At 38.3% G+C, this 13,519-nt stretch overlaps 2 protein-coding genes across 2 annotated transcripts in view; one reads left to right on the forward strand and one right to left on the reverse strand.

Moving 5' to 3' along the window:
* The window catches only part of ppp4r1l (protein phosphatase 4, regulatory subunit 1-like), a 17,599-nt gene extending 14,523 nt beyond the window's left edge, over positions 1-3,076 (reverse strand). Inside the window, exons 1-3 of the mRNA XM_086199903.1 lie at positions 2,886-3,076; positions 1,231-1,275; positions 422-551 (exon numbers count right to left, since the gene is read on the reverse strand). Coding sequence (XP_086056029.1) covers positions 422-551; positions 1,231-1,275; positions 2,886-2,892 — 182 coding nt within the window. The 5' untranslated portion in view covers positions 2,893-3,076. The remainder of the gene's footprint in view (positions 1-421; positions 552-1,230; positions 1,276-2,885) is intronic.
* rab22a (RAB22A, member RAS oncogene family) lies at positions 2,993-13,304 on the forward strand. The gene is made up of 7 exons (XM_086199907.1): positions 2,993-3,493; positions 4,357-4,436; positions 5,019-5,100; positions 8,212-8,283; positions 9,101-9,207; positions 9,928-10,037; positions 10,443-13,304. The coding sequence occupies exons 1-7, from the start codon at positions 3,458-3,460 to the stop codon at positions 10,535-10,537; spliced, it is 582 nt and encodes a 193-aa protein (XP_086056033.1). The 5' UTR covers positions 2,993-3,457; the 3' UTR covers positions 10,538-13,304.
* The last annotated feature ends 215 nt before the right edge of the window (positions 13,305-13,519 follow it).

Genomic DNA, 13,519 nt, shown 5'->3' on the forward strand with positions numbered 1-13,519 from the left:
GCTGTGATTGTAGCACAAATGTCAGCGTTTTGCAGAAAAACACACTGGCCTTGATAAGAGGAATTGATCATCTCTGATCAAGCATGAGATTACAATAGACTGCACAATTTGGAACAGTTCTCCATTTCCATCTCTATGTAAATGGTCATCAGGCTCTGCTTCCTGTCTGCAAGGCTTAATTGGGGGCTAAATGAGTCTTATGGTGTGTAAGAAAAAATTTGTGCATATGCATATGGACACTATGAATGAGGCTCAATGTTGTCTACCATGTGAGATGCATCACACAGTGGGTTTACCTCATACGATATAACTTGACAAATTGTCAAAATCGTATTTGTTCTGGGAAGCCTTATGTGCCTTTCACTGCATTAACACTGAGAAAATTGCAGAGCTACGAGCTAATGCAGGGGCCTCTATTTACCTGTTGAAGACATTCTCACTGAAGGCATACTTCTCTAGCCTCCCAAGGGGAGTTAGATTGTCTTGTCCTGCATCGAGGAAGGCTGTGATGCGGATGCCATCGCATTCTGAACCATAGTCATCAAATCCAACTGCAAGGAAGAAAGACTGTTGATTTTATCACAATCACAAAACAGCAATTCACATTAGAGGCTTCCCTCCGAGAAGATAACACTCACAGCGCTATGCTGATGATATTGAGTCAAGCTTGAATCAGGAATGAAGACCCTCCAATTAATGACAGATTGTAACTACCATAAATATACACTGGCTTTGCAATTTGATCTAAATGCTATGTCATCACCCTGGCTATGGCAGACAACAATAGCAGTTGGTCTATGAAAGTGCTAATAATAGTATGGTGTGAAGCCTGAAGTATTATTGACAGCTTTAGATTTCATACGTGTGAATAAGGGGCTTTGTTGACCAGAGCATTTTTCCTAACTGCAAATGGCGGGTGTTCTTGTTCCGATATCGCTCATGATCTGTGTGTGTGTGATTGGGCAGCTAAGTAATATGAACGTCTTGATGTGCTACTAGTGTTCGTAGCATCCAAATGTGGCTCTCCCATGGCAAAGCTTCAAAAAATAAATTAACTACAGGCAGAAAAATATCTTTGTTGACATCAAGCCCATAAAGATCATCTTGAAAGATGATACATCCCAATAACTCCCTACTGAGGAAAGGGTTAAGATCCATGCTTGTGCCAGAAATTAGTCCTTTGATTCAAATTTCATGTGTCTCCTTAACAAATACATTTGAGGTACTCACAATCATCCAGATCGTCATGTCCATCTTCAAAGTATAAAGATAGACCTGAAAGAGAAGACAATTTGGAGGAATCAATGACTGCAAAAACAACTACAATAACCAAAATAAAGTAAAAGGAGGGCAGGGAAATAAATCAGGTATGTTCAATTTCAGCCTCCCAAAAATAGTATAAAATGAGATCACTGGCAGAAAAGGATTTTTGTCTTTGTTTTGCAATGTTGATCTCTATTGTCTTGTGCTATATATCCAGCATATATATATATTATACACACACACACACACACACACACACACACACACACACACACACTTACTGGATTTGGATTAAGGTTTTTCCCATCATCAAATCATCAAGCAGCTCTAGTTAGTTGCCATTAAACTGCTTCAAGCCTCTCATATATTGTTTCTGGATTTTGTAATAAAATTAATTTCAAAATTTTCAATTGCTGGTTTACTTTGGTGTTTTACAGAAAAAAAAACAGTACTCAGCAGATTCTTAAAAGGTTAAGAGCTGCAGTCCTACTATTAATGTACACATTACAGTGATTTGTTTAAAGATAATCAAATGTACACAACTGCTCATGAACTGTTCAAAATCCTAGTTTAGTTTTGACTGAGTGACGCTTCTCTGGCACTAGATTATTTGCCCATTACAATGTCTTTTATTTACTTAAGCCTAAAAATGTTATCTGTAGTCTCCTTTATACAATACTGTGGACTACATTGCTTTGCAATAATAAGAAAAGCACAAAATCAGCATAATCCCTGAAAAATTCTGAACTTCCTGGTTTAAAATAACATGCTGCTTCGTCTTCCCGACCTTAACGTGTCAGACAATCTTAACAGATGCAATTGTGGGGACATCCAACTCGTTTTGTGTTTGTGTTTTAAGTAATGCACTCGACGTGCACAAGGCATCAGATTTAGAGGATATTAACTCTGAGCAGGTAAATCCATAGTCGAGAACACAAATAAATCAAGAGGAAGAAGCGTGTGGTGGGACGGCTTACTTAACGCCAGTGTTTACAGCTGGGCACGGAAGGGAATGCGCTACAGTTATAAAAGCGACCCTATCTCGAAAAGATACTTTGATATAGTAATTTAAGCGCTGTGGAGGCTATATCTAAGCACTTCGTTTGAAAAAGCTCCAAACCAAGCCAGCAAATAACACTATATCCCCTTTGTAAGAGGGTAAAGGAGGATTTGGTCAGCTTATGGTTAAAAATGACTTTAGCTACCAAGCTAACATTAGCTAGGTCAACTCGCTAGCCTCTGCTATGACAACAGTTCGGTGGGGAACACAACTGCAAACATACCATAGTTTCTAATCAACGTGTGACAAACGTAACTGTAAAAAACAACCATATTTGTTTAACTGTTTCACGTTTAAACGGCGTTCCAAAGTCAACCATTTCGCTTCCACTGAGTAGCTTTTGTTAGCCACCTGGCTAGTATTGCTAAGTTTGCTAACACGATCTGTCCAGCCCTTTCGCTTGACTTGGCTCGCCTTAGCTAGCACTTCGCTTGGGAATACCTCAAATAGCGTAGAGCTGTAGCCGTTATTTAAACGATTTCTGCGAAGGGGGCAGCAATATAGAATTAAAAGTGACTACACGGCGTCAAAATACAGAAGAAAACACCAAGAGTGTCATTACCTGCCATCTTGAGTATCGGCTCGGCTCTGCGGGCTGCCGTCCCGTGTGGGCTGTCACCACCGCACAGCTGTCACTCAAACAAGGCAGCAAAGCACTTCCTGAAAGTACTTCCTGGTGTTGGTATTGACGAATTGATTACAGTTTAAATGTGACTCAGATAACACTTTATCAACTTGAACAAAAAGTCAACATAATTTGGATAAGTAAAACCGGTGGGCTTTGTGTATCACCAAACAAACAAAAAAAGGAGAGGAAGAAGAAGAAGAACAGGAACAGTCACGTGACAGCCTGCCGTAGTTCAAGATGGCGACTGTACGATTTTTGTGGCTTCGCCTTTAGCTAAGTAGCTGTTTACAAGTATCACAATATGGCAAATACAGACGTTTTGACGCGAATAGTGAGAGTTGCTTCCTAAAATGAGATGCGAATGTGGCAGCTTTCGACTACCACGAAGTAAAATTGTTCGTAAACACAAAATCCCCGAAGAATATTCAAGTCGAGACAAGAGTTAGCCAGAGGCGAAAACTGTCAATGGTCATCAACGCCAACACATTTTGAGAAAGGAAATCGATATGGCGCTGAGAGAGTTAAAAGTTTGCCTTCTGGGGGTAAGTCCGTATTGATTTTTTTTAATCTAATCACACATGTCCTTAATCCGCTATACTTGTAAATTATTTATACCTGTAGCATCAAATGACCCATAGTGCAGCCCCATCAGATTATATTGCATCATTCTCAATGACATTTTATTTGTTTACAAGTTGGTGACACTCGGCATGCAGCACCCTATCATTCCTGTCTTTTTCCCGGTTTAAGATTAGTCTCTTTAGTAATTAGCAGTTACTTGCATATGTCAGTTGCATTAGCCATCATGCTCTCGGCTTCCATCTCATTAAGCCTGAAGAAATTTATCTCCCCAGATAACCTACAAGATCTGAATCAACTATATAAATAATGTTACTATATGAAATGATTAAGCATCCAGATTAAGAACAGATTTACTATTCAAGTCATTATAAAAAAAAACAACAACCCAAAACACTATACCTTAAAGTTCGGGGAATTTATGCTTGGAATCTCCCATGTACATTTCAGAAACCTGACCATATCTGTTGGCATAGTTGGAACCAAGTTATGTATCTATAGGAGGAGCAGGGTGGAAAAAGTGGCCACTTTAAAAGTTATGTCCTTGCTTATTGGATGAGAAGCTTTGTCTTTGTTAGTTTGTTTCTGGCCATCTTCTGCATGTAGAAGGTTTGGAAAAATAATTGATTCTATAAAACTTTTAGGTCTGCCCCACCATCTGAAATCAAATTTTATTGGGTTTTAATATCCCAACAGAGAATGTATCCTTTTTGGGAGCAAAAGTATGCACATTAGGTCGGAGTAGCTGTGATATCCAATCGGCATTATAAATGGGGGTATTTTTCTGTTAAACTTTATATTTGGGACTTTAATTATGTCTCTGCAGGACACTGGAGTTGGAAAGTCAAGTATTGTCTGGAGATTTGTTGAGGACAGCTTTGACCCAAACATCAACCCAACTATTGGGTAAGTTCCTAAGTCTCTGCTGATGGAGAATGTCTGGTCTCTCTGAAGGGGTTGATAGAGTTCACACAACACTGCTTTACATGTAAAGTGTCCTAGGATAACAACTATTATGAGTTGGTGTAAGAGAAGGAAAATGTTGTGACTCAAACAAAGAAAGTAATTGGCTTCTAAATCAAATTGAAATCAATCATAAGCTTATTAATTGAGATTCTGATCATTAGCCATTGTTTTTATTTACTTTTTAATGTAAAATATGTTACCATTTTTTGACAGTTCCACCCAAGGCAAAGAAACATGCTTTTCTTTTCAAACGTGTAACATTAATACTTGGTTTTTCCTCTAGATAAAAACAAGTAAGGAATGTTGAAAGGCATTTATTATAATTTTTTCCATTTAGTCAGTAATCTTATGACTTCATACAGTTCAAATAAGCCCTAATGTTGTAGACCTGAAATGTGTTATTTAATAAAGCCGGTATTGATATCTTGGATTTATATCTTGTGCAAAATTATCAAATTTAGGATGCGTTTGTTGTCTAGACAGTTGTTTATAATATATCATGATGCCATTTCTCCTCACCAGGGCATCCTTCATGACCAAGACGGTGCAATATCAAAACGAGCTACACAAGTTCCTGATCTGGGACACAGCAGGACAGGAACGGGTTTGTAATAATCACTAAATGTTTTGAAGTATGACGTGAACAGAATGTTTTGTCGCAACAGTGCATTTTTCATACGTCGATCCATTTGACTTAGTTTATTACTCCATTTTAAAAGCAATGAGCAAACTGCATACTTGCATACCTCTGCCTGAACCACCATTAAGGAAAGTGCAGTTAAGCATTATTTCTGATAGGGGGCAACATTTACTTTGCTATAGGTAGACTCCTGCCAACCACCAAGCAGCATCTTAGTGCTTTTGTTTGAGGAATCCTTAAGTTTAAAGGATATTCACTATGTGACGGATTCATATTTTTTAAGATCAGTGGCATCAGTTATGTAAAAATTTTCGTGAAATCTTTATGAGTTACTTGAACCTTTGTCCTGCCTCTCTCTTCTGGCTCCCTCGTATCATTTGGACATTTTTTGACCTCAAATAGTGTTATTAGTTTCCTTTTTGGTATTTTACTCAGCAATTACTGTGCTCAGTTTTAAGGGATGTGTTCTGGACTGATATGACAGAATCTTGGAGTTTAACATCACCGTTCCGGCAGTGCGAGGAACTACTTTTGCTTGTGACTCTCACTCTCTGTCCCACGCTTCCCTGTACTAGAGCTACACATCATTTCCCCTTTTTCTGCGCGCACACTTCTTCTTTTCCCATGCACAGTCCACTTCTTCTGTAATGATTTAAACTCTCCAGAGAGGGGAGATAAGATGCTGCTTGTCTTTTATCTTGCTCCTCCTGGGGCCTCTGCTTCTTCAGGGCCTTCGGGCGGACATAAAGGCGGCCCTGTTTATGATAAGAGGAGTGTACTGAACCTCATCGGTCTCTGCTCACTGTTGTTGGTTGCTACCTTGGCTTAGAAATATGCAGCCACTTCACATGAGAATGACATTTTTTTTTTCCCCTTTCCCTTTGTCTTTTCTGTGCAGTATTTTGTCTCGTTTTTATGGTAACAGTCTGTTTTCCCGTTATTCTGTTGAGTTTCCACTGTTTCTTTGCTGTGTTATTCTTGCAATTCTTTCACACTCCCATGGGGTCTCTCAGTTTCCCAAGTGCTTCACATCTGTGAGTGAGAAAGGTGCAGCGTGCCTTTGGCAGGTTTTGCATACCATATTTGTGAGTGTTCATACAAAGCTGCTGTAATATTCTGAAGCCGTTCATGGCTACTTTGCAAACCTCCACTGAGTATTGAGCTATCAAATCTGATGAGTTTTGAAAGGGACTTTCAGAATTAGCCAATGCACTTGAAAGGAGAAACAAGAGCGCATAAAAAACTCTGATTTCCACAATTCACAATCTATATCCCTTGACTAGATGAAGCCTCAGGAGTTCATCTGAGCCCAGCTATCGATAGCCCATCCAGGCCTCTTCCTGTGACTGTTTCTTCTCACAGAAAACCCCTAAGATGAATATTGCATCCATGGAATGGAAGAGAAGTTTTAATATCTTACCCAACTCGTGGTTTTAGGATTTAATCAACAGTTACTGGGCATCACTGGGGCTGTCGTGTGGCCAGACGTCTGGCCTCGCTGTGAGTGGTCTTTGGATTAAAGCAGAGATAGACCACACAAGACTGGCGGTTGGTGCAGCCCAACAATAGCCAACGAAACAGACAGCACTCGCCTCAGTGTCCCTGCCAAATACCCCAATTTGGAATCCCGTTGGTGGATTTGGGGCCAAAAACAACTGTAATTATATGGAATGTGTGCTTTCCTGAGTTAACAGTATCACCCCAAGATGAAGAGTTTATTCCATCATTTTATAAAGGAAAATAGAATTGGCGGGAAGGCAGGGTCATTGTAAGTGATGGTCTTTTTGAGACATGTGTTCTTACTTTAAAAAGGAATATCATATGAAAATAGATGCATATGTTTGGTTTTATTAGCTGTTAAATAACTTGCGTAGGTTAGGACCTATGGATGTAAAGTAATTATTTTTCAACTTAAGAATGTTGTAAGTCTTTGACCTGATAACAGGTACAACTTTAAAAACACCTTTAAAATTCTGAGGAGGCTCGTGTTTTAGCAGTGTAAAGATCAAGAACTAAAAATACGTTTTCATTCAAGCCGAAATTTAATTTAAACATAGGCGGAATAAATCACTTTAGCATCAACACTTACACAGTGATAAAGGAATTAGAATTAGAATTGCCCCCCCCCCCCCCACACACACACACACCCCATGGCGATTAATAAAGTTTTCTGAATCTGAATAGGACATTATTAATGTCTACTGGTCTGCTTTTAGGTTGAATTAAGTTTAATTCCATGCAAGTTTGGGCAGGTCAGACAGTTTCACTTTGATAAACTTTGCTGTTTCCACTTGACTCTGTTTAAAAAAAAAAAAAAAAAAGTATGTTATAAAATATGATGGAAGTTAATTGTAGAAGCTAGGTTTCACTGTGCATTGGAAAGTATTTTACCAGAAAAATACCAAAACCTGGCAAAAAAGAAAGAACCCCCTGCCTCCAAACTCTGGACTTAGACATTTTGCACATGTTGTTCTGATTACACAGAGCTTTGTGATGTATTGGGTTGAGATCAAATGTATAGATTTCCATAAATGTCAAAAGACTAACAGCCTTTGACATATTCTGCTCATCTTTCTCTTGATGGTTACCACATGTGTGAAGTCTTGGTGGAAAAGATTCACTATTCTTCCATTTTAAATATAACAACTTGGCTCATAGACACAGAAAACTAGGTCTTTGCTTTTGCAAAATGGTGGGATATTTTGTGCTTATTTTTAGGCTCTGTTTTGAGTTTGTGGATTTCACTGAGTCTAATGAAACACACAGTGATGTAACAGACGTAAGTCGGTGCCTGTGTAATGGATTAGCCATAATCTATGAAAAGCCTAGCTACTGCTTGTTGGTCTATGGGTGGGAAAATATACGGCAGTACAATTAAATGGCAGTGAGATTTTGTGGTAATTTTTCCCATTCAATAAGAAGAAAAACTGAAATAATTAGCTGTACTCTGATCATCGCATTTACATTCATAGAGCTGCAGGTTGGTCATGAGCTCATTCTCTGAAAATGTACCTCTTTCTTTAAGGAAATGGCACAAAGCATCACTTATCACTGTCTTTCCCCGTATTTCCATAGTTCCGAGCTCTGGCACCAATGTACTACAGAGGCTCGGCGGCCGCCATCATTGTTTATGACATCACAAAAGAGGTATTGTTCTTTTCTCAACCACTAATCCTAGTACTTAGAGTGTCATTTGGTTTTCTTGTTGCAAGATGTTTTTCCCCTGAAGTTTGAATTCATGACTTTTGAAGGAAAAGTTCAAAATATTGAGAAGTGGAGGAACGAGACTGAAGAAGCTCAGTACCATCTGAATAACTCTGAGGCACTCACAAGGGTGAATGTGAAAAAGCCTTTATTCTAATGTAGCTCTTTAAGCTAGAAACATGCCTCCGCGTTTCAGCCACATGAGGCCTTCATCAGGGCAAAATGCGAGTACAAAATGGTTGCAGCATTGGGCTGTTCATATGTAGAGTCACATGATCAGTGTGTGCAGGTGGGAAGTCACATGACCAGCATCAATAAACAGCCTCCAGAAGGTCATATTAGCAAATACCTTCATCACATTTGGCAGGATTAACAACAGTTTAGAAAGTAAACAACACAAAATACTAACTTAATCAATTAAGTAGTAGTAGAACCATGAGATATTAAACTTTAGTCAGCAGCTAGTTAGTTTAAAACAGCCTGCCTGTCTGTGCTCAAAACTTAGCCTACATGCACTTCAAAAGCTAATTCATTAACAAAATAAAACCTGTGCAATCAATCTGCACAAAAGCTGAAACGTACAATCAAAAATGTACGCTTTCACCACAAGTGTGGTGTTTGAGTCTCTCATCATACACTATCCACTACAATAAAATGAATAAGTATTTCCCATATTGAACTCTTCTTAAACAGCTATGTGAGACATTGTGTACTTGCCTGCTTATTGTTTGACTCACTTTTACATGTTGCTAATCATCAGGAGTCCTTCCAGACACTGAAGAACTGGGTGAAAGAGCTTCGCCAGCACGGCCCTCCTAATATTGTGGTCGCTATCGCTGGCAACAAATGTGACCTGTCCGACGCCAGGTGAGCCTCGTGATCGTTGGATAAACAATGCTATTGGGCAGTTAGATGGAACATCAGTAATAATGATGGGACCAAAGAGGTTTGTCTGTGTGATGGAGTTCACCACGATCTCTCTCAATAAAAAGAAATATGAATTCCTTAATGCGTCAAAATGTAATGTACAGTAAAGTTGGCTTCATAAAAGACACACATACTTGTTCTTAAATTGTGTGAACATTTGTGGCATTTATTTTATCTTCCCATTATGTAAGGTCAAAATTTAGAAGTGCTCCGCTATTGGATGTCCCTCTGCACATCAAGATCATCATTGTAATTTATTCTCCTTCCCTTATTATCTTTTAAACAAATTCTGTTCAATAATAATGTGCGATACACTGAAAGAATCACATTTTGAACATGGTGGTCCACAGGCCAGGGGGAGCACGCGACACTTTCATGCTGCACGGTGGGTGTGCAGTTTGAATTAAGTGCTGCAAGAGATGGTGGCTTCTTGAAAATGTTATTACAGTTCACAGTGTAGCAGTGCAACTGATCACAGACCAGCCGTTGAAACCCAGCATTGACTCATTTCCCTTTGTGTTAATGCCTCAGATGACTTTTGTTTCATTTTGAAGTAACAGACCACTTATTAAGGTGGTCATTTGTTTTCAGGTCATGTGTGAATTCGGACAGTCCGTGTGCATATTGCAACATTATAATTTTGACTTCAAACATGTACAGGGAAGTTGCTGAAAAGGACGCCAAGGACTACGCTGACTCCATCCATGCCATCTTTGTAGAAACCAGCGCTAAGAATGCCATTAATATCAACGAAGTGTTTATAGAGATAAGTGAGTATGTTTCTTCATCCTCAGGCCTCTACTGAGCTGAATAATGCTTTGACAAATTAATCACATTTAGTTATTCATATTTGCTGTCAGAAATAGTGTTAACGTGTTTAGAAATATATATTTGTAATCGTTTTGGGGGTTTTTTTAAATGGAGAAGAAAGGGAAATGCACCTTTTCGTTTTGGTTAGTGTAAGATTTACTTTGCTGTACTCAAGTGTCTCCATTTAGCCAAATTTCTGAAATGAAAGCAGAGGTCTCATTTAAAAATTCCCCCTCTTGGTCCCTGATCTCAAAGGAGAACCAAAACTTGCGTCATCTAATGTTAGGTAGAAGGAAATAGTTAGAATAGATAGAAAAGAATAGATGAATGGTTTGAGTGCTGTATAAATGTATGTCTCTTCACAGGTAAGCGTATTCCTGTTGCAGACGCAGGAGGAACTTCAGGAAAAGGTTTCAAACTTGGTCGGCAAGCGTCAGAGTCTCGCAGGGCATGCTGCTGATGATGCCGGTCACCATCCCCTCATAACCTGTGATCTGACCTTTTGCTTTCCGTCATTGGCCGTCCCTCTTCAGCTCACAGCTGCAATACGTTCTCAAACACACAGCGGTCACTGTTTCCAAATCTAGAAATCATTTGTACATGTTCATTGTATTTCACCCCAAAAATGGAAAAGAGTGAATCTCACCAAATTATTTTGATAGTTACCTAACTTATTGCCTTCTGCTTTTTGAAACTCCAACTTCTATGGAAGCATAATGCATGCATGGCAGAAAAATAGTTTTGCCCTGTTATTCTCAGTCAATGTGGTCAGTATGTGTGAAGTCAGAGAAACTTTTACATCATAGGAAAAACAATCAACTCTATTTTTTATGAATGAATTGGGTTACTTCCTTAGAAAAAAACAAGGCTAACTTATTTTGTCTCAAGCGAATGCATTACTCTTCCATTTATTTCTACTGTGTGTAATCAATAATTTATCGTAAGAATTTGATGAAACATGTTATTTAGTCATTCATGGTTGCTTGAAGGATAGCGGTATTGACATTTTTGGACGCGGTCACACTTCTTGTGCAAGCTAAATTAAAATATTATTGTATGTTTGCTGATCTGTCCAGATATTATTCAAGCACCAAAGTGGGTGTTTTTAATGTAAACCACAGCCAGCAACTGTTGATGTAGTGTTGTACAAATGTCTTTAACCTGTCAGGATACTTCAATCTTTACTTGCCCCTGGCAATTATACCACATTTTGGAAAATGTCCTCTCTATGATGAGTCTGTTGGTGGACACATGTACACTTGTAAGTGTTGAAGAAAAACTGCAATCGTATGCATAGAAGTGCTACATTCACGGAGTTTCCTGTTAGTTTTTTCACAATGTCTCTTGTGCTTTATTTTTCTCCAATCCCATTTTAGCTGTTGTCTGGCAAGCCCACCTGCCTTTACTGCTATTTAACAACAGTTCAGCAGGGGAGGCATATTTAGCGAGGGCTTGCCAAATTCTTTAATTGTCCTATAAACATTTTCATGTTTCCTTTTTTTCATGTAATCAGATCTGGCTCACTCGTCTAATGTTGTTTTACTACATGGCCTACAATAAAAGCAATTAGATCTGAAAACTAGACCTCATTCTGGGGAAAATCTGAGCGTTTTAGATTAGCAGAGAAGCCAAATCGGACGTGGCACTATGTCGACATGCTAACCCCTTAATGAACCTTGGTCTCCTTTCTGCTCTCAATTACTGTATGTGCTTTGTTCCAGGGTATGCTTTCTGATTTTCCTTTGGCTCACTTCGACTGCAACGCTCCTCTATGTTTCTCACTTTTAAGTTTATATTGAACTGCTTCCACAGAGTCCTGTCACCTCAAGCGCTCAAGAAAATCATTATTGCTCTGTGATTCAAGGGTTTTTAAATATAACTCTAGTAGCATCGTCCTCATGGAGCCATAAGACTGAAACATATTAATTCTGTTTAATTTCATGTGTCTTTGTTTCTTCTGAACTCCTATAGCCCAAAAACATCTTTACCAAGTGGCCAAAAATGCAGCTGTAGGCTCAAATGTAGTGCATTTCCACATTTACGAATGTGGATTAGGCACTTTTCGAGTAACCATAGCTGTGATAGATGAGTTTTTTTGTAAGTAGTGCTGCCAATTTTCAGGATTTTCTTATCAAGTGCAATAGTAAGTCAAAATGTGATCTAATGTAAAAAAAAAAAAAAAAATCTGTTGTAAAGATAATGCTCACAGCTGAGCACGTGCAAAAATGTGATCTTGTTGCTATATTCTCTACAGATAATGACAGCGTTATATTTGATGCTGATTTGATTCAAGTTTACTTATGTGTCTGGTCATATACCTTTAAAACCTGTGCTAATATTCACTCTCCTGTCTTAAATAAGTCTCCCTGCATCACACCATCATGCTATTCCTGCCTAACATTGACTGTAGCTTTAGCAATTCTATTGAAAAAAGGAATCGCTTTGTTACGTTGAAAGTTGCACTTTGACTGACTGTGTTAAGGGGCCCGTATAAGTTACTCTCTGTCTGCAGTCTGTAATTTTCTCTCTGAAATCACTTGACGAATATTATTGTAAATGTGTCCGAATTTTTTTTTTCATGTCCGTTGATATTATTTTAGGTTTTGCTCAGTTTGGTTGATATGAAGTATTTGTTGCCAATGATTTTAAAGCCATTTTACAACACCATGCATTGTTAACCTTTTTTTTTGTGATATGTGATATAATGAATGAAAATGCAAATTACACAATTGCTTAAAAATCTATGATAATGATGGCTGGTTTAACATAAATGTTTTTCCCCCTAATTTGCAAACAGGAGGCATGTGTAGAAGTTGTGTGTCAGTGTTACATTGAAAAATACCAATAGTCTTGGGCTGGTCCTAGGAATGTGATTGGACTATGTTATGTATATTTTTCAGCATATATATGTATGTGTGTGTGTGTGTGTGTATGTATGTATGTGTATATATATATATATATATATATATATATATATATATATATATACACACACACACATCATATCGCGTACAGAACAATGACTATATTCTATTCTAAGCCAGTGTGACCACAGTAGACCTCCACATTTGCCGTAATATTAGCACTGTAGTTACCATATTTAGCTTTTTACTATGTTTCATATTGTTTGTAACAAAATGCCTGAAAACACTTTGTTTGCAGTGTATTTCCAAATGTGTATAAAGGGAATTGTCAATTTGTTTACTAATAAAAGATTGACAAAAGTATATTGTCTTCTCTCCTATTTTTTTGTGTGAGGGAAGAGTTTGTTTACTTTTTTTTTTTACTCCCCTGTGTTACATTCAAGAAGGATGTGTGTCCTCTGGGATCCAGGGGAAGGTTGTTGGTATGAATGTGTAGTTCAGATGGAGTCTTGTCTCCTGTGTAAGTAATTAAATTTGACATTTGAGAAAAAAATACATGTCTGACTGGCACCACCTTG

The sequence above is a fragment of the Aulostomus chinensis genome, chromosome 3 (genome assembly GCF_037954235.1).
Source record: "Aulostomus chinensis isolate RoL2024-O1b breed Wild chromosome 3, RoL_Achi_v1.0, whole genome shotgun sequence".
NCBI lineage: Eukaryota > Metazoa > Chordata > Actinopteri > Syngnathiformes > Aulostomidae > Aulostomus > Aulostomus chinensis.

Excerpts from the sequence above, each read along its gene's own strand:
- rab22a (XM_086199907.1), top strand. The coding sequence starts at position 3,458 with ATGGCGCTGAGAGAGTTAAAAGTTTGCCTTCTGGGG. Across the intron at positions 5,101-8,211 it reads ACACAGCAGGACAGGAACGG|TTCCGAGCTCTGGCACCAAT; the intron begins GTTTGTAATAAT and ends GTATTTCCATAG. Across the intron at positions 10,038-10,442 it reads CGAAGTGTTTATAGAGATAA|GTAAGCGTATTCCTGTTGCA; the intron begins GTGAGTATGTTT and ends GTCTCTTCACAG.